Genomic DNA, 18,175 nt, shown 5'->3' with positions numbered 1-18,175 from the left:
GGGGTAGTTTCCACACTCCTTGATGGACCTGGGCAGGGTTCTTACGCAATTTCAAGGCGCAAGTGTGAAAAAATAGATAAAAGCAGTACCTAACTCGTAGATGTTGCAGTAAAAATTAGTAGCATTCGAAAAGTGAATCGTCACCTATACAGACAATGGCGCGCAGGTGGGCTAGGAGCCGAATATGCAAGGGCTTGATCTCTAATTGTACATTACGAAGCGCGGCCAGTACCGAGTCACTAAAAAAGAATTGTTTATTCTGGCTGCTGAGAGAAATAGTTAAAACGAAGCTTTATTTTTCTCTGGAGGTGGAAGGGGGGAGGGAGGGGTCTGTGTGTATTTGGGGCGATAAGAGCCATGGGGTGCCTATGGCGGTGCCAGGACCATAAAAGCACACGACGTACACCACTCCAGCTCCCTCCAACTGCTGCATCGCTTTGTACTGCTTGTTTCTGTCTGTCACAACAGAAAAAATATCTCAAGATCAGACAACCGTTTTCTTCGTGATGGAAATGATCGCTGTTCTTCTATAGCAACATCTCCAATCTTAGGCCACGCAACTAAATCGAACACATCTTTAACGGGAGCCGCAACTCATAAAGAAAGGCTGGGGCGCTCCGACCCAGCAGACATGTTCGGCCAAAACCAATAACATAGTGCAGAATGACCAAACCTCTTGAACACAAGGTGTTTTTATCTTCAAAGGGCTTATGTGCCCCTCGACAATCAGTTTTTTCGCTGGCCAGCTTCATATATAAAAGCAAGTGTTCACTCAGGTTCTAAGCGATTATTTGCCGCTAATAAAACGAAGCTACGCTCGATACTTCCAGGAGAAATAATTATACATGCTCCTTTGTCTTCATCGTCACCACTCGACGCTAAAACTGTTCGCGTTTACAAGCCAGCATGCTTCGTAGAATATCTGACACGTTCGTTATCGACAACTCTACGCTTCTCCTGAGCCTTTCATGAGCACGAAGTATGCGCTTCGGGGTCCTTTTGTGTGCGTGTGCGTGTGTGCGCGTGCGTGCGTGTGTGTGTGTGTGCGTGTGTGTGTGTGTGTGTGTGTGTGTGTGCGTGCGTGTGTGTGCGTGTGTGTGCGTGTGTGTGTGTGTGTGTGTGTGTATGCGTGTGCGTGTGTGTGTGTGTGTGTGTGTGTGTGTGTGTGTGTGTATGCGTGTGCGTGTGCGTGCGTGTGTGTGTGTGTGTGTGTATGCGTGTGCGTGTGTGTGTGTGTGTGTGTGTGTGTGTGTGTATGCGTGTGCGTGTGTGTGCGTGTGGGAGTGCGCATAGTTCCCTTCCTAGACCACTGATGATCAGTGGTAGCAGACAGCGGGAAGCCGCAACCACCACAAACGCAATGGGGCGGACATACAAGAACACTTCGCTTTAAAGGAGAATGCTTTTTTCAATGAAAGGAATGACGTTCTTTCAAGCTACTTTTACAGCGAACCTGTTAAGGGCTACTTACCCGACTATCGTGTCCGTCTCAAGAAAAAAATGCCGATCATAGTACAATACTTGGCCGACCCGAGCCGGAGGTGAAGCCGGCGTTAAGCACTCCCCATACGTGGGCCGATTTCCAAGATGGTGCAATACCGGGCCGATCACGGCGGAGGTGCAGCAAGTGTCAAGCACTCCATACCTAGGCCGATCCCGAAGTTTGCGCAATGCCGGGCCGACCCGCGGCGGAAGTGAAGTTCGCACACATAAGCAGCTTCGCCGGTCATCCTTCTTCGCAGAGGTGAAGGGCAGTGAGTTTTTCTGCTAACAGGTTTTGGTAACGAGCTCTGTGAGGTTCTTAAGCTTTCGCAAGTGAAATCTCTGAAAATATTTAAGAGGAATAGCACTGCCATGAGATCATTCATGCCTCTTAGGGTCTTTCATGTGCATTTTCTTTTCAGTTGAACCATTATGTGGAAATACATACTGTCCACTCGGAAACAAGCTTGCCTGCTTGGTACAGAAAGGACAGGTGTATACAGAGTGCAGTAAGTTTTTAGATTTTGAAATCTCAACAAAATTGGCGCAGTTTTATTTTAACAGGCACCACAAATATGTAATGAAATAAGTATAGAGGATGAGGGAATCTTGTTGACGGATTGCATGTCCAAAAACGTTAAAGATTTATTACTTTCTAAAACTAAGTTTTGCTCGATTGGTTTAAGTAAACGTACGTTTTAAGGAATAACTATTTGATGTAATGCGATTAATCATTCGTGCGTGAGAATGGAAGAATATTAGTCCTTCCTTCGGTATATGCATTCCTCCGGATGTACGACGATGGCTGTTGACATGCGCCTAGGCTATTCGCGATAAATGGGGAGACTAACTGAAATATAATGGCCTTAAAGCAGACAAATGCTATTTGCAGGCAGTACATTTTTCTTAAATGTGTATTTATATGCCCGTTAGTTCGCTCCTGATGAAATGGAAAGATCTAACATACTTATTGTGGTGAACAGTGACGTGACAGTGTTTCACAAACTCTCACAGTTTCCTAGGCCTGCAAATGTGTAAGAAGTGCATAGCAATAATGTAATAATACCGCCGTGCTGGTAGGTTCACAATATAGCACATATGTATTAATTAGCATATTTTATTTTATATATCGACATATATTCCGAACGTTTCTGACAATTTGTAATGAAAGCGTCCACATTGAGATTATCACCATATCTATTTGTGCTACTTCGTGGCGATTTATTTATTATTTGTGCATATCTTAAGTGGTATTAACGATATTGCGTTGAACCAAAGAAAGTGCTAAACGTAAAAATCATCCTGTTGTAATATGCACAATAGCGCTTCAGCGCAAAATATATTCAGCTGCATTTACCTCTTAGAGCTCTGTGTAGGAAATATGATTGCTATGCTAGAAATCTAACGGGATATTAAACAATGTTCGCGGAATTGGCACACTCCCGGGGAACGCCTGAAATGAGCAACATTTTAGCCGTTTCTTGTCTTTCACTCTTAGAACCCTTTACAAGGCAGAGCTGGCCGTTACTATAAACCAGCCTGCCATCACTACTAAACTACCACAGTATTAGTAGCCATGGAAATCTGAGCCAGTGCAATGGCAACGAGAAGTTGTCTATCACCAGCTCCTAAGAGCGGCCAATGGTAATCGAATAAACGGTAAAACAATGGTTCAGGATGCGCGACAGGCACCGTCACCGCAAACTCCACATTTCATTCAGTGCCTGACAGCAAATTAAAAAATTGCGGCAGAACCAATCTCACGACGACTCCCTACATCAAAGCAATGGCATTGCGTCAATATTGCGACGCGGCATATTGTCACTGTCGAAACAAGTTATGCATATGAGGCCTGCCACTGCAGCGGAACTGCTTTTTCTCTCTCCCCTAAGAACACTCAGCAACATCTTGCGGTGCTGCCATGAAGCCTCCTGGTAGCCTCCGAAATATAAGACACGTGCTTTCGTTTTAACGCTGAGAATCGTGTAAGACGGCAACCGGGATCCCCTCTCGTGGTTCTTTCGGGGAGAGGGGGGGTGGCAACGTCATCTAGTGGCACTTATAACAAATCTACGTATGGCTTCCGAGACGAGAAACGTGGCGCGCCGGCGCTGAATTGTTCACTCGCTTGCCTCAAAGTCAGTGGCCTAAGCAGGCGAGAGGTTCATTTGATACCCGCCGTGGTTGCTTAGTGGCCATGCTGCTAAGCCGCTAAGCAGGAGGTCGCGGGATCGAATCCCGGCCACGGGGGTCACATTTCGCCGGAGGCGAAAACATCCGTCGGCTTAGATTTAGGTGGAGGTTAAAGAACCGCAGGTGGTTCAAATTTTCGGAGTCCCCACTAAGGCGCGTCTCATAATCAGATAGTGGCTTGGCATGAAAATCCCATACTTTTTTTTTCAGTTAAGAGTGGCATATTCCAAGCAAATTTATGGCACACCACGCTAAAGTGCTGGCGTAAAAGACGTTCGTCGAAAAGCGGCTCATACGCAGTGCCTTTGTGGTGCAGCCTGCTAAAGCGTCAGGTTGTTATCCTTGTGGAACCCGTGTGACGTAGGCTCGATTCCGCCCGGCATGGGAGAACGTTGAGAAATTCGTATGTGTCACTGTAGAGCAGAACAAGTACTGGTCGATACCCAGAGACACAAGTCGGCATCAAATTTACACGCATTGAAGACCCGCACGAACAACGTGCCGCATACCGAGTTCTCTCAGTCAGCGTCAATCAGTTTCGCTGCACAGCGACAAATACCCACATTTGCTCCTATGTCGGCGGGACAAGCACGTTGAAGAGTGGCACACACTTCCACATACTCAATGACCCAAGTTGGTCCGTTGGTTGATGTGGAACCCTGTTCTCTCAACACAGCAGCCAGCTGCGCTACCCGTTCGACCGCACACTGCCCACTGACGCAGGTATGTGGTAAAATGCTTAGATACAAGCAGTGGCCTCGTAAAGTGCGTACTGAAAGAATGCTCACGCATAAAAACATGAATGCTGTGGTTTCACGAGCCAACAGCAAGATGCGATTATGAAGCACGATGTGTAGAGACTACGAAATGACTTCGACCACCTTGGGTTCTCGAACGCGCACTCAGGGTATGGTACACGTGCGTTATTTTTTTAATTTGTCCCATAGACGAACGGCCACCGCGGCCGAGGGTTGATCCCGCGACCTCATGCTTACCAGCGCAACGCCAAAACCACTAAGCAACCACGGCGGGCCCCTGATAACAAGCAACTTTGGTGTGGCCACCAGCAGTTCTAGTCTTGTTGAATGGTCCATTTTTCTGCAATCGCCGCCTTAGATTTATGCGCCTTCTTATCATTGTTGCTGCATACAGTCGCCCCCGATAGTTCGACATTTACTGTTAAAACCGTATAAATATATCAGATGTCCTCTCATTCGTAGATTTAATTAAAGCAGACCAGCCGCTGAATGACATAGCGCATTTCAATAATTTAATTGCTGTATTTTAATAATTTAGGTTACCCCAATTTCATACTACTGTATATTTATCTGTCCGAATCGTGTGGCATACATAGCACGGACTTTCCACTTACAATGTAATGCCTGTAAACGCACCTTAATTATGAGTAATGAAAGAATAAATGGTAGCATAAAACCTACACATACATACAATATTTCAGCATTGTCTTTATTTTCCGGATTTTGTCATACAGGGGCTAGCCGATTCGTGGACTATTCTTTATATGTCAAGCAGTCGCCTATTAATGTCAATTCCAAGTCGCAAGCTACAGCCTACTGAGGGAGTATCGTTGTCGTGTCAGTAAAACATAAACTGTTTTCCTATAACAAAATGAATACGCCAACTGCAACACACTGGCTATAAAATCGGAACAGTGTTAAAGCCACACTTTTATTTACCTCATTCCCCTATCTCTGGTGGTTGATATTTCTCGCTCCAGGGACGGAGAGGGTATCATTATGTATGGAGCTGAAGAGCGAGAGAATAGAAAAGAGAGGCGCAGGTGCAGAGCTTGAGACAATCGAGCGCACGATTGTACAAGGCTCGAGATGACGGGCCTGCGAAAGGAAAGTACGCGACGAACATGTATGTGCGCTATGGTGCCACAGGCTACACGTGCTGAGGGCGTGCATAAGGCATGTAGCACAATGCGTCTTAGAATACACAATGGCCTAGCAATACAATTCAACACTCATGACGTTGTCGCCAACGTGTGCACAACGAGTGCAGAAGTTGAGATCTGGGACCGCGTTTCGAAGAATGCCACGCCGTGGACGAACGCCACGAAGTCATTACTGCCACATGCGCCGGGTGCGAATTAAGCAGCATGAAAAATAGCGCCAGGAGACACTTGGACTTGTTACCACCGCTGCACTACGAATTGAAATTATATTCGTTAAGAGCACCCTCACTGGCACCATTCCGTAACTTTGGCTATATGGAATGTTTCAACGTCTAAGCGATGTGCCTTGTCAATATCTGAGGTTTATGACGCTTTCCGACGTGGAGTGCGTCAAGAAAAATCTCGAGAAGATAGAAAGTCATGAGAAACCACAAAGAAACAAACAAAAATGAGGAAATACACATCTAAAATGCATTTATAAGACAATATAGCATGTACCGATAAACAAAATTCTCGGAGTACCTGAGTGCTACTATATATCACGGCATACGCGTCATAACAAACAGAAAAGTCTACACTGTCATGAAATGGTCAGTTTGAGAAGACTCGGACGTTAGGAAGTGGCTTGTGTTATTCGTGCTGTTGATGGCATCTGGTGTTGTGGCGTGCAAAATCAGTGAGGATGATGAGCCACCATAAACAGGAGTACAATCTTTACTGAACAGAAGATCCTAGCTGACGGTCATTCGCCTCAGCGGATCAATCTCCCAGGGGCCTCGCGCGAGTCGCGCGTGATCGCAGCTACGCGCCGGCTTCGCTTCCTAGGCAATGACCTTTTCCTAGCCAGCCGCTGTTCTCCTCATCTTCCTCGACGTCGACCCTGCTACAGGAGGCCCCCCTCTAGTGACGGAACTGTGAAGGTAGCCGGAACGATAATTTGAGGCATTTCGGTCGGGGTGTTGGGATTTAGTGTGTTCGATGACTGAGGAGGACCAACTGGCTCTGGAGTAATTGGTTCATCCTACGACTGAGGCAGTCGGTCCTCACCAAAAGCGGGTGTCAGATGATCGATAGAAATAGTGCCCTACCTTCCATTTAAGTCCATGGTGAAATGTAGGTACGATGAATGACGCGTTATGGACCATCGTAAGGGCGTTGCAGGGGCTGCCGTTTGGAGCCACAACAGACGAAAACGAAAGATAGGGTTCGAGAATATGCGATGCGGTACGGTGCTGGCAGCGCGGTGAAAGATCACAAAGCGTTCGAACTATAGCCTGTAGATGTAGAAGGCGGCGTCAACGCACGGCGACGAAACGGTATGATGGAAGAACTCCCCTGGAAGGCGTAGTGATGCTCTAAAAACCATCTCGATGGGCGTATAGCGCAGATGCTGCTTCAGTGTAGCCCGAAGATCAGGACCATAGAGTGGCGTCAGCCTGTGCTCTGAGCGAGGTCTTGATGCAACAGTGAAAACGTTCAACAAGACCATTTGTTGTGGGTTCATATGCCTGGTGTATATGCGAGACGTGCCAAGGAGGCACAGCAGGTTATTGAATAGTGCCGATTCAAACGGGCGTCCTCTATCGGTTGTATTAGAAGAAGGCACGCCCTATCGCGAGACTCATCCTGCGACGAACGCGTTTTCGATGGTTTCAGTACCGATGTCAGGATGAGGGAAAGTTTCTGGCCATCGGCTAAAGCGATCTATGCAGGTCAGAACGTAGGTATTCCTATATGATGGTGGCCGTGGTTCCATAATGTCAATGTCTACCTTGTCGAATCGTTCAGATGGTGGCGTAAACGAGCAGGACAGTGCCTGTGTCGGTGAACCTTCGACTGTTGACATACCAGACAACCACGCGCCCAGGCACGTACGTCCTTGTTGATGCCCGGCCGGACAAAACTTGCCACCTGATGTTGCGTGGCCTGGGTTCCAGGGTGGTATACATTATGAAGGGCATCGAAACTGGTGTGCCGGAAATTGACTGGTACGATTGTATGTGCGATGCACGTGCATTCATCACCAAGAATGGCGACGGCACAATGTGGAAGGTAGAAATCACACAGATATAAGGCGCCAGGTTTTCCGCGAACCAGAATTACCCCTTTGTCGCTTTGCTGCTGGGCAGCAAGCGCGGTAAAATCGATGCTAATCGCCGCCGCCTAGTCGCGGCCAAGTCGCAAAGCCGGATCTGGCTAAAGTAGAATGTGTCGGGAAACATGATCATTCAAAAGTGTGGCTGCTTCGCATGGCAACCTATGATATATAACTGGAGCTGGTGGCATATTAAAAAAAGACAGTGCCTGTGCCAATTTAGCGTGGTCGGTGGAGACTAGAATCGCCATCCACTGCGATCACCTGCAGAGCGTTAAGACAGCTCCCCTCCACAGCAATAAAGTGGCAGATGTGGCCTAAGTTCAAAACATTCAATGGCAGATATTACGGTCGATTGTGGAACGTAAAAACGTGCACAGCACGCAGCACAGCGAGGAGGTGGGCGGCACAAGTGAACACCATTGCTACTGTGAGCCAACAAATCGCCACTGACGCTCGTTCGGCTCTCTTGCTCTGGCTAATACGATAGCAGGCAAACGGGCGCGTCAAGAAAGGAGGTGCTGGCAGAACACGGCGCATGGGGGCAATGAGCTCACACTCAACGTGCTTGGGTTCTCCTCCAGCGTCGTCGCTTTCACGGCCGACGACCGAAACCACAGCTAGTTCTCATACTAGGGTGCAGATGGTGGTAGTAGTCCACTCGTTGGCTCGTGAAAACAGCCTGGTACAACGCGAGAAGCACAAGAAAACTGTAGTTGCTGGGAGAAGAAATATTCGGCTCCACACCGCCACCTTCCTGCGTGCTACACGTAACATCCGAATTGTAGACATGTTTTGTTTTCTGTCATTCACTAAGTAAGAGATCATGAGCCTGCGAAAGTGCCAATTTCACATGCAGAAAATAAAGCTGAAGGAATTACAAGAGGAACCCCGCGTTCTTGATATATCTTCAGCGGACATCGACAAAGGAATGAACTTTGCGTCTACTTGCGATCCAACATGGATAGTCCAAGGAAGGCAGAAGACACGTCCACAGTGAGTTCTAAGTCGCACACAAGTAACCTGAACGCTACGCAAATTGAAGTCTTGTATCAAACGGGCAAGCACGGGCAAGCTGATAGAAGTCATAGAACAACATTGACGTCATATATATTGCATAGTGGACGGAGTCACTATTGTACCTTTATTCGGCAGGGCATCTGTAGGTGCTACTTGCTTAAGTAGGCAGACGGGTATCTATCTATCTCTGTGCTATAGGAGAAGCCCCTTCAGCACTCGTAGTGCACCATTTAGTACAGAGAGGCCTTCGAAGCCAATATTTAGGTGGCTTATTTTGACAATATCACAAGGATGCCAGTTAAAAATAAGTTTTTTTAAAACTAGGAAACGCAGTGTACAGCCGACTGCAAACTTTTTTGAAACGGTAGCATTCCTTGGATACTTCAAGCACTTTCAGGGTGCTAGCTATGTATATGTAGAGGAATGTGCGAATATTCGAAATGGGATAACGAATTGAAAAGAGTCCTATTCAATTTGGTATTTGAACCGAATATTCACTACAGATAAATATTATTTTTGGAATACCTTAGGAATATTTTAAAACGTCCACTGCATCGAAAAAACTAAATATTGGAACTAAATTGAGGCGAATTTTTTATCCCGTGAGGATAGCGTAGGCATAAAATATGAGAACTTGCGTAGGGGAGCAGGTTGCCTCACTTATTTAGCCATACTTAGCAGGCTCCAGAGCGATCACTCACACTAACTCAAGAGATGTGTGCATGCGAATAAACTACATGTTTGCGCCTAATGCGTCATTTGTGTTTTTATTGAAGAGCGCTTTATAAGGCACTATGAAACGACAGACACTTGCTAACTTTTAGGATACCGTAATGTGAAAAATTTTTTACAATAATTGCGGCAACGGCTATTCATTATTTGAAACTAATCGTAAGCTATTTGACCTTCCATTCAATTCACAATTCGCACTGTTCGATTCGTATTCGATTAGGTCTCTAAAATTACCATTCCCACACCTCTATATGTTTCTATCTATCTTTGTACTAACCGTCATCCCGCTTGCCGGGGTCGCTGCGTGGTCAGCGCACCAATGAATAGCACATAGGGCTGCAGTGCAGAGGTAACAGGGTTCGATACCAACCATGGGACCACCTTAGTTCACTGAATATGCAGAAGTGTGTGTATACGTGCCTCTCTTCAAAGAGCCTTTCACGCCGACATGGGTTACTGTAGACGCTGAAATGGGTAGGCACCACTGTTCGAAGAAACTCTTAGGTGAGGACTGAGAGTCTGGGTATTGGTTACTGGGTCTGCGCTGGTCTCCAACAAACCTATTTGATGCCAAGTTGGGTCACTGGGTGTGCGGCAGTAGATGTGTGCCGCTTTTTATTGAACGTATTTCACCTAAAAATTAGTCAATATGTATATGCCACTGCGAATGTGCCTCCCTAGAATCGCGGAAAAGATTCCTAAAGTTCACATGGCTTCCACGCGAAAATTAAATTGCAGTAAATCTCCCCTTATTGCGTAGTGAAACCCGAATTTTGTTGAAGCCGAGACACTGTCGACTTGACTAAAATGGCTGCTTTGAGCAAAAATCGAAATCCTCAGATCTGTGGCTTCATCATCGTCGTCATCAGCCTAGTTTACGTCCACTGAAGGACGAAGGCTTCTCCCTGCGATCTACACACTAAACCCTAATATATATAGTAAATTACTCCAAGGCATAGGAAGAACATTTTTAACTCTATGGCACCGCCTGCGGTTTCGCACAGCATTTACATGCCACTTCTGGCACAGAATTTTAGGCCTTCCTATGCGGAAGTGCTATTGACAAAGGCGTACATCACTAAAAAAGGCGCACATCACTTCCTTCTGCAGTGCCCACGCGATGATAGCACGAAGCAACGACCAAGCGTTGTTTTAATGTTGTTTGACCGTCGATCGTTGTCTGTGTAAAATAAACAAAAAAAACTTGGCTCATGCATGAAAAGGGCCCTTCTGACTTTCATCTTGCGAAATCAAAACTATGTTCATACTAAACGTTCATGGTTGACTCTAACATTTTGTGCGTCAAATAACATAGGCCTTGTATGTGTGTAGCTCACGTCTGATTTTATTGTGTGTTCTTATTTGGGGTGTCATACGCTAGCCGTCTCACCCACCAAACGTAGTTTATGTGCGCGTTCCAAGATTTTCACTTGTTTACTGAGTTGTGTGTGGCCCTAAGTCTCATTTCACTCTATTCTGTACACAGAGCTTCACATATGTCCATGCTATTTCACTGCGTCTAGTTCTTATGACTTTTCTAGGGCTTTCAGTCTTGCTTGCCCTGAAAATAGGAGTAGCCGACTCAAATAACGTTTGAATTCTGTACTTTATTCGCGCACTATGAAACCTATCAGAACCTGCTATAACGTAGAAATTGATGGAGAAATATCATTTGGAAGTAACATCTTCTGGATTTCCTTTCTGTGTTCAGTCTCCGACTGGGTGCTCTGCAGCACGTATTGGATGCGAAAATGCTGGGCCTCCCGAACTTGGCCTCGATGCCAGCTTACGAGATATGGATGTGTGTGCCGCTGCTGTACGTATCAAGAACTTCGTGATAAAAATGTTTAACCTCATAACTAACGAACTAACGGCGAATTAACGGATACAGTATGCCTTTATAAAAGCAAGTCTTACTTCACGAGTTTTATTTAAAATATTTACCATATTGGGACACAAATATCAAATGTAGCTTTAGAACAGGGGTCGTGCAAGGTTCGGCACTTGTCGGCTTCTAGACAGGTGAGTAACCACAAAATACACTGCTTCCTTAATTTATTTTTTTCAGTCTAGGTGTCATTGCTCCGCATTGTAACCGCCTACCAGATCACCACACAGAAACGCTTAGCATGCATTGGCAACGTAATTTTATGTTAGCCATTACCACTAACAACAAAGAAGAACAAAAAAGAAGGTGACTTCAGTGATTGCTTCGGCTGTATTCTCGTTTATTGCAAAACCAGCTTAAATATACGCAAAACCAGAAACACCACGGTAAATTGGCTAGATTGATTTTTCCACAAATATTTGCACACATTCACTCGGGGAAATGGACAAAGTATCAACTGTTACAGGGTTCTTAGTTGAGGCGTGGAGGAGTGTTGCCAAAGAATCATAAGTTACAAAATTAGGAATTATGCATGTATCTACCTGTTTAAAAGTATATAAATTATGTGATAACAAAGAAAGAAGTATTGTATAGATAAGTAAATTGTGACTTTATCTTTCACAAGTATGCAATTTATATAGTGTGAAGTACAGTAACATACCATGTGCAACTGTTAAGAATTTTGCAGACTTTAGCTTTCTTGAACTCCTAATGCTTAAGAAGGTTGGATTTATTTCTACGTGGTCTGTATTTTTGTAGAACCTTAGGTTCGGAGCTTATTGTTCGCGGAGTTTCGGTATTTTTTTGCTCGAGATAGTACATCATAATACTATTTGATTATATTTTATTCTGACATCCTTGCTGCAACGTCTTTATATGCGTTTGTTTACTGCATTATCATGCTGAGGTTGCTTTGTTTTTATTGAAGTAACTTTCAACTAGCTATGTGAAATACTCTTGCTTTCTGTTTTCATTTTTTAAGTTACTAGTGTCGCCAGCGTGGCTATTAAAAGGATTTCAAGTTTCTTTACATAATTCTTGAAATTCAACGTTTATATAAATCAATGTTTAAACGACAGTTAATTAGGCACTTGCTGTGTAACTACTTCATGCTCTGCAAGTTAGATGAGTCCTGTTGAAGAACTTTGCTGGGAATGAATCAACTCAGAAGCCAAAAGTTGTTCTACAGCCTATGTCACGAGAGAAATGGCCCTACGTCACTTGGAGATTTCAGCAAGACTCTTTTTTTCAAGACATATGCAGTCATTTTAATGTTAGACGTTGTTACAATCCCAAAGTCTTGTGCACTAGGAGGCGCCAAAGTAGAAACTGTCAGGGCGAACTATTGTTCGTACACGTTTTGAGATGTAGAACATGCTATTACCAACTAAGGCAGGAACAGCTGGAAAACGCAAGTCGGCATAAAGAAAATAAATAAATAAGACATCATAATATTGAAGGCTTACGATTAAGGAAAAATACTAATCAACACATAAGAAGTATTTATTCTAACATCAATGATACAGAAACGACGACGGCTAATTCTGTTGTCAAATACACACGCAAGTACAAAAATATCAGTAATTGCAACAACCGTGTGCGAACCAACATAGCTAGAAAATAAGTTTATAAACAAGGCATAATCTACGAACATAAACTGAAAACAACAATTAAGCGTAGTGACACAGCTTTATATATATATATATATATATATATATATATATATATACATATAATGTCCCTACCATCATTCACCAGGATTTACAAAATATACAAATGCCACGTAGTTAGACAGAACAAAGGTATTGTTGTGGGCTGTCCCTTGGAGATACCGAGATTATTTTTGCGTTCCGTTGAATTACATAATTAGTCTACATCATTATTAACTTCTCAAATATTTTAATTACATGAAAAGTGTCAATGACAAAATTGTAGAGCAACGTGCAGAAGTTCCATACAGCTTTCCGTTGCTCAATACGTGCTACATACAAATGTATTTTCCGAGCGTGAAAGAAGTTTACGAATACATACAAAGTGCCCCGAACGGCCTGTCGTGCGGCAGTTCCGAATCTTCACACGCAAAATCCCACTGCACATGCTAAGAAATACGCTTTTTTGGTGTTTCACATTGCTTTTTACTCCTTGCAACACTTGACTGTGTCGTAAAAGGATATGCCAAGCAACCTTATAATTGCATTAGCAAAAATGCGTCGAGGTGCCTAATATCTTCATCCTAGCCCTTACCTTGAAACTGTCATGATGCGGGTGCTCAGGCACTCTTATATGCCGCATTTAGGCTAAGTGAACAACATGAAATGTATCACGATGCGTGTAATACTGTATTGGCAATACCGCTACACATACTTGTTTATAGTCCACGCCATGGAAGATGTGCACTCAGAAGTGCGACAAAGATGACGGTGCCGCATGAGATTAAACATCCTTTCAAAAGGGCCGGCTCCAGCATTATAACGTAAAGGAACAGATTGGCATAATGTTTTCACAATTGTGAACTTATTGAATGATCTACAAGAATATTGAACTTCAACGCTTACGTTTTAGATGTTTCCTATGAGGCTATATTTCTTTAATCTATGCAAACGTCCAGCAATGCAGGCTGACGCAGGTGCATTCACTGGTAGGCGGTTATTGTAAACAAAGTGTAAGAGCTTACACTACAAAATTAGGTTGACTCGAGTGGTTACCACGCGTTTAAAAGTTAACATACAAGTACGAGTTTTATGACGGGTGCGGTGCATGTGCGTAGGTTGTAGGTGTTCTTGGCGGTCGAATAACTGTGTGGGCTGGGAGCATTACTGGTCATCTGCATAATTTATGCACTGCTGACCCAAAAAATACAAGTGAGGGTACATTCAAGCTGCTTGTTCTGTTCTAGCTTAGACGAAACTTTGTTTAATAGTTTCGAGTAAAAGTGAAAACATACAAAGGAGTGTGCGCAAGTGTTTTATTGCGAACTTCGTCCGACTATTAGTTCACATACTTCTCCCATCGGATGCGTATCCCGTCATTTGTGTTCGCTGTCCCGCGCAAGATGTTTTTTTTTTCTGTATCGAGTTCTTGTTCGAAGTCAGTACACAAATGCTCGGCGACACCGAATACCTGTCTTCTACAGGAAGTGGATTGAAGAAACAAGAATTGGTCATGAAATGTTATGCACGTAACCAACGCGGAACACGTACACTTGTATAAACACCAACAGCACAAGTCTGTACTGTAATATCACAAATTAGCGACATAGATGTTCCCAGATGACATCAAATATGGAGTGAATGTATCTCCAATTCGATGCTGCAGTGTTACTAAAAGCCACGATACGGAATAAATGCAGCAAGTGCAAGTCGTTCTGCCACATACAAAAGCCACAACACTGAATTTTTCTTTGGTTTATATTCAAGCTTGTTCACTGAATGCGAGCTCATTTTAATTCTTTTGTTTTACAGAGTGGCGAATGCACCTTTTGCATGATGAACGTAGGAGAGATGCCATCCAAGAAAAAAATAAAAATAGCTTTTCGGTAATTGGTGTCTGTGGACAGTGTTCTCGTGTGTGCAAGTAAAATATTTGGCGTTTCGCGCTGAAATAAAGTTCAACGCTCGGTTAGCTGTCACTCTGACTCGGTGCACTGAGAAATATTTGTTGTTTAATAAAGAAGTTTCAACAATCGCTATTTATAGCAATGTTGGAAACATTACCGCATATTTCGTCTGATGTGCGCAGCCGAGTGATCTCCTCTCACGCCCTAATCAGTAGGGCGCTCACATGAATGGCTTATTTGTATGGGGCATTCAAGTGCTTTGTAATTATTAACACGTAATTATTGGTTAATATTCTGGGTTATTGAAATTTTCGCGAGAGTCAAGTTTCCTTATGCCTTGAATAATAAAACTGGGATAAAATATTTGTTAATTAAATTGAGCCAGTGCAAACCGTCCGATACTCGACTTTACCACGCATATCGAAGGTTCTTTTTTATGTCATATAATGCCTTCCTCAATTTCGGTAATATTCACCGTACTGCAAAACAATACATGCACATTGTCTGCGTATAATCGCCATTGTAGTTTAATGCCTTTGACGTTGCGCTGCAGAGCCCGACGTCGCAGGTTTGGTATTCATCACGGCGGCTGCGAAATTAGGCACCATCGGGTATCAGATTCGACCAGCAAACAAACAGGGGGAAGAACATAAGAGCAAGCTAGTTCTCGCAAACAGCATGTACGTTTAGGATTGAAAGGGGAATATATCCTAGAGATTATGAATCCGCCGGAACCTAGACTGATATAAGAAGCGAAATTAAATTGAAGGTCAAGCAACCAATAAGTATGGTTTCCAAAAAAAAAACAGTAAACCGAAAAAAAGAATCGACACAGAACTATGGAGGCAAACTCAAGCGGCCATATAGAATAGGCTGCTAATTGAAGTTTGAAAAAACAGGAACAAAAAGGTTACAGGTAATATTGAAATGCCGGAGACGTTAACGAAACAGTAGGAAATGGGGGAAGCAAGAAATCAGTGAGAAGAAAAGTGGGCATACGAAAGAGGAATGCGTATGCAGTGAATTGGATCCTGCCATCGAGGCTCGTGAACCCAGATAGCGACATAAGCTCTTCTAGAGTACACGAAGGCGAACACTTTTGTGCCCTAATTGACTTACATGGCCCATTGCATGGTGCGTGTGAATCACCTAGACGTGTGCGGTACCGACGTGTACGGTAGCATACAGGACAGTGTAGGTACAGCATTTTCCTTCACTTCCTCTTTCCTCCCCCATTATGAATTCAAAGATAAGCTGGGCAATGACATACAACTCAATATGTCATTCTTGTTAAGGCAGAGGATTTATTTTTATAGTTACGTATATCTTAGCCAGCTACGTTCACAAATGATATCGTCCTGTTTACCAAGGCTTTAACTGACTTGTAGCTTTTCATTGTGGTCGTTACACCTCAGAGTGCCGTGGGGTTAAACATTTTTATGCGGAAGACTAACGTGTTGTTCAAAAGTTTAAACAAGGCGGTGAATTTGCGATAGCCTGTCGAATTATAGAGAGAGTGTACAGTCGCGATCAATTTGAAGGTGATCGCTCGAGCTGCGACCGGCGAGCCTTCCAAGCAGCATAGCGGCCGATTTCGGAACTGCGAAGATAAAAATTGCCCTGCCTTCTTCCCCTTTTACGCTCGTACAGGCTGCAGCCGTCACCCCCAAGACTAACTCGACACATTTTTGTGTTTGTTACCGTTTCATGGCAATGATGTGTGCGCGTCCCTGCCTCATGCATACATTGGCTAACAATGACGCCTCTGTGCAATAGCTGATAAGGCAATCAAAATGAATTCGCAGGTCATCTCGTGAAGGGTGACGAAAAGCTGCGAGTTGCCAGACGGGAGTGACACCTGCTCAGGGAACAGCAAAAGAGAGAGAGGGAAGCTATCTGATGTTTCCCTCTTGACTGACGGTGATGACGTAACGTGGCGCTGCTCCTAGTTTCGGTCGCCGCTCGAGCGATCACCTTCATATTGATCGCGACTGTACATATCGAGTTTATATATTCACAGCTGACCATGATATCGAAAAGATTATCGAAGAATGAGAAAGGGTTGCAGCACCTACGGTTGACCTCCACACGTCATGGCGCGTAGATTGCTGCTCTACTTCAAAAGGCAAGCGTACAATCGTCTCCTTTAACCTGGAGCAGGAACTTGGGCAATAACAAGGGAACATGGGAAACATTTTAGAACACCCTGTGCGCGATGAAATTAAAAATTATTATCGCCACTTCAGGAGGCAGGAACACAGTAGCGTAGACTAGAAATCAAACAGGGGTAGCTGATATTCTGGTTGCTATTAGAGAAAGAAATGGAGCGGGGCGGGCCATTTATTGCTTAGGACAGATAAACCTTTGTCTGTGAGTTAGAGAGAGAAAGCAGAGGAAACAGTAGGGCACGCGAGGGCGACACAGAAATTTGGTGGTGTGATAGAGTTATGAAGTTCACTAGCATAAGATAGAATAAGCTGGTGCAAGAGAGTCCTAACTTGTAATCACTGGGAGAGGCCCTCGTCCTGTGTAAAAAGGAACAGGCTCATGTTTGTGATTACAACAACAACAATATTATTATTGTTATATTATTATTATTATTATTATTATTATTATTATTATTATTATTATTATTATTATTATTATTATTATTATTATTATTATTATTATAAGTTTACAGTGACGAAATATATTTTTCACATGGTTGCAAAGTGTAAACGGAGGAAAGTTTTGCGAGGCACAGTTATTACACGCCAAACAAGGCCAGCATTTTAGCTTACTGTTGTTTCTGTTCTGGGCTTGAGGAGTAAATTGAGGTTCTTTCATTTCCACAATAATGTTGTGTAGGGAAGCTACAAAAGTGTAAGAATTAATTGAACATTTTAAACTTTATTTACCCTTTCAAAGTCGGAACGTGGTGCAGTTGCATCAGCTGCACTTTCCTACTTCCAGTTGTTTCGTAGCGAAATAATAGCCTTCACTGTTACAATGACCTTCGCAATGATATATGGAGTGATTTGCGTGTTATAAAAGTTTTATTGATTAGAACCCAGCCCTAAATTTCTTGTAACTGTCGTTACTACAACACGCCCCATTATTATTCTTTTTGGTGACGGTCACATCATCTAACCGGTGGGCACGCTGCGGTGGTGCTTTTTGAAAACCCACATTAAGCGGTCAAAATAAGGGTCACCTAGTGTTAGTCGTGCTTTACGACAAACCTTTATCCACTTTTAACTAAAGTAAGCCTAGGGAGGACCGCTTACCCTGATCGCAATGTAAATATTC

General features: G+C 43.8%; 1 protein-coding gene across 1 annotated transcript in view; it reads left to right on the top strand.

Moving 5' to 3' along the window:
* LOC129385623 (uncharacterized) overlaps nucleotides 1-15,017 on the top strand; it is a 60,209-nt gene extending 45,192 nt beyond the window's left edge. Inside the window, exons 8-10 of the mRNA XM_055072432.2 lie at nucleotides 1,905-1,991; nucleotides 11,155-11,259; nucleotides 14,793-15,017. Coding sequence (XP_054928407.1) covers nucleotides 1,905-1,991; nucleotides 11,155-11,259; nucleotides 14,793-14,794 — 194 coding nt within the window. The 3' untranslated portion in view covers nucleotides 14,795-15,017. The remainder of the gene's footprint in view (nucleotides 1-1,904; nucleotides 1,992-11,154; nucleotides 11,260-14,792) is intronic.
* Nucleotides 15,018-18,175: the final 3,158 nt, after the last annotated feature.

The sequence above is a fragment of the Dermacentor andersoni genome, chromosome 7, assembly GCF_023375885.2.
Source record: "Dermacentor andersoni chromosome 7, qqDerAnde1_hic_scaffold, whole genome shotgun sequence".
Classification (NCBI taxonomy): Eukaryota; Metazoa; Arthropoda; class Arachnida; order Ixodida; family Ixodidae; genus Dermacentor; species Dermacentor andersoni.
Note: the sequence above shows the minus strand (reverse complement) of the source record. Positions and strands in the feature narration are given on the sequence as shown.